Source organism: Nestor notabilis, unplaced genomic scaffold, assembly GCF_000696875.1.
Source record: "Nestor notabilis isolate BGI_N333 unplaced genomic scaffold, ASM69687v1 scaffold25234, whole genome shotgun sequence".
NCBI classification, from domain to species: Eukaryota; Metazoa; Chordata; class Aves; order Psittaciformes; family Psittacidae; genus Nestor; species Nestor notabilis.
Genome location: NW_009927249.1, coordinates 1 through 2,240, shown reverse-complemented (window position 1 = coordinate 2,240; position 2,240 = coordinate 1). Strand labels below are relative to the sequence as shown.

The window sequence follows — 2,240 nt, the reverse complement described above, 5'->3', positions numbered from 1 at the left end:
CCGGCAGAAGTTGTGTCCACAAGGGATGTAGACGGGGTCCTGGAAGAGGCCCCGGCAGATGGAGCAGGAGGCTTCATCGCGGAAGCTCTGGGCAGGGCTGGCTGCAGCCATGGGCTCGCTGGTGGGGATGATGGGGCAGCTTTCGCTTCCTGCCCCGTCGGTGCCTCTGGCCCCAGGGGAGGTGAATGCGAGCAGAGGAGCAGTTGCAGTGCTGAGGGGCAACGGGTCTTCTCCGGGAGAACCCCCCTTCCCCCGGGGGAAAAGAGGTTCAATGGAGAGCAAACATCATTTCCTGGGTTGTCGGAGCTCCACCTGCAGCTTCTATGTCACCACAAGAGACCCAGGCAAACAGAACCCTGCCCTGACCCTCCTGCACCAGAAACCAGCCTGATTTCACTGCTCATTTACAACCCCCCTTTTAATTTATCAGTTGGAGGGTATCCCATGGGAATAGAGTGTAAAGAACCACGAATTAAGGAATAGAGCGTAAGGAGCCCCTAAAGAATCAGTCTCCCTTCTCGGAGTTAAACCACTGAGGCGCATCCTCCACTGTCATGTCCCCCCTTCGCTCCTTACCACTGCCAGCACCTCCTCTCTGTGTGCACTTGCAGCTATAACCACTTAGTGCTGCTTTCAGTTCTCTTTTTGAGCAGGATGCTGCTGCCTCGCTCGTGGTTCAGGGCTGAGCCCGGAGCTGAGCAGCCGCTGAGCACGCACCCTCTTCGCAGAGCTAATGTGAAGGTGCTTTTTGGGCATCCTGCTTCCCCTGCAAAGCTGTAGCAACGAGACAGGGCTTGTCTGCGCGGTGCAGAGGCCGGGTGCTGAGGTGACACGTCTGAGAGCACCAGTGAACAGCACATCCGCTGGGAGCTGATGCTGGGCCGTGATGTTCGGGTGCGCGCGAACACTCACACCGAAACCTGGGTCTCGCCCTCATGCTCGAGCCTTCTCTTGTTGCTCAACCTGGAGTGAAGGGTTGATGTGGATGAATGGGATGCGCAGAGATGCCGGTGTCGGGATGGATCCCCCCGCTTGTGTCTGACCTTGGCACTGAGGACGTTGTTTTGGCCCCTGCTCCTCTTCCTGCAGCAGCAGCATCGCCTCAAAGCCACCCGGAGGCAGGTTTAAACTAGTGACCCCCAACCCAGCCCTAGTTGGCTGCGTGTATCAGCGGGGACTGTCAGCAAGGGTGGGCTCAAGAGGGAGCGGGAGCTTCGGTTTTGCCAGACCAGGCTCAGTGCAAGAGGAGAACCAGTAATCAAAGGCTTCAAGGCAGAGATATGGGGCTGGTCTCTTCGAGTGGTTTTGCTCCTTTTCCAACCATTCTGGGGTTAAATCTAAATAGAGAGCAGGGAAAGGGCTGCTCTTCCTTGTGGATCTTGCTTCTAGGGCATCAGCCAGACCAGTTTGGGCTGAAAAATAGATTCACGGGGAAAGGAATTATTCTTCTCCGGCTGGTTGATGCCCGATAGGGCAGAGGGGAAGGCAGGACGGTGGTGGGCAAAGGTACAAATGGGTCGGTTCAAAGGCTGAAGAGGCTCAAAGCTCCCCTGGTACTGATAAGACTGTCCCAAAGGGATGTGAGGACTAAGTGCTGCTTTCCCAACAGCAAGCAAAGGGATGTGGATGCCCTTGGCTGGGGCATCCAGTCTTTTTTGTGATGGAAATGGCATCCCCGAGGTGCTGGCACCTATCAGTTCCTGGAGAAGTGCTGATAAGCCAGAGCTTTGGAATGGGTCCTGATGTGCAATGCAGAAGGTTGGAGCAATTCAATGCCTGAAGCTGGAGGGAGGATTTGACAGAGCTGGGGGGTGCGGGCTGTGAATCAGAGGGAGCTGAATGGGGTCCCATTTCCTACTTGTCTTTCCTGCTTCCCCCCACTTTGGGCACCCCTTTGATTTTCCCAGACCCTCTCCCCATCCTGGGACCCTTTTCCCACTCCATGTGTGTGTCCCTTGGCCCCCACTTTCTGGCTTTATCCCTTCTCCATCACCCTCCTTGTAGTACGTACCCTCCTTCCAAGCCACACCTTTTCCATGGATGGTCTTTCCCTCCTTTTCCACAGCGAGCCCCTTCCCCGCATCCTCTTTGCTCCCGTGCCCAGCCCTTCTCCAGGATGTGGGTCTCCCCCTCAGACAGGGTTCCCATTCCCCATCCCTCCTCCTGCCCGCCGGTGGGTACCGGGAAGCCCGTATAGACCATGGGCACCGCTTGGGGAACAGGGACCGCCCGAGGGATGC

The 2,240-nt window shown here is 56.9% G+C and overlaps 1 protein-coding gene across 1 annotated transcript in view; it reads right to left on the bottom strand.

Moving 5' to 3' along the window:
• Window positions 1-165, bottom strand: part of LOC104405315 (E3 ubiquitin-protein ligase TRIM39-like) — a gene marked incomplete at its 3' end in the record, with an annotated part of 3,569 nt that extends 3,404 nt beyond the window's left edge. Inside the window, exon 1 of the mRNA XM_010013988.1 lies at window positions 6-165. Coding sequence (XP_010012290.1) covers window positions 6-111 — 106 coding nt within the window. The remainder of the gene's footprint in view (window positions 1-5) is intronic.
• Window positions 166-2,240: the final 2,075 nt, after the last annotated feature.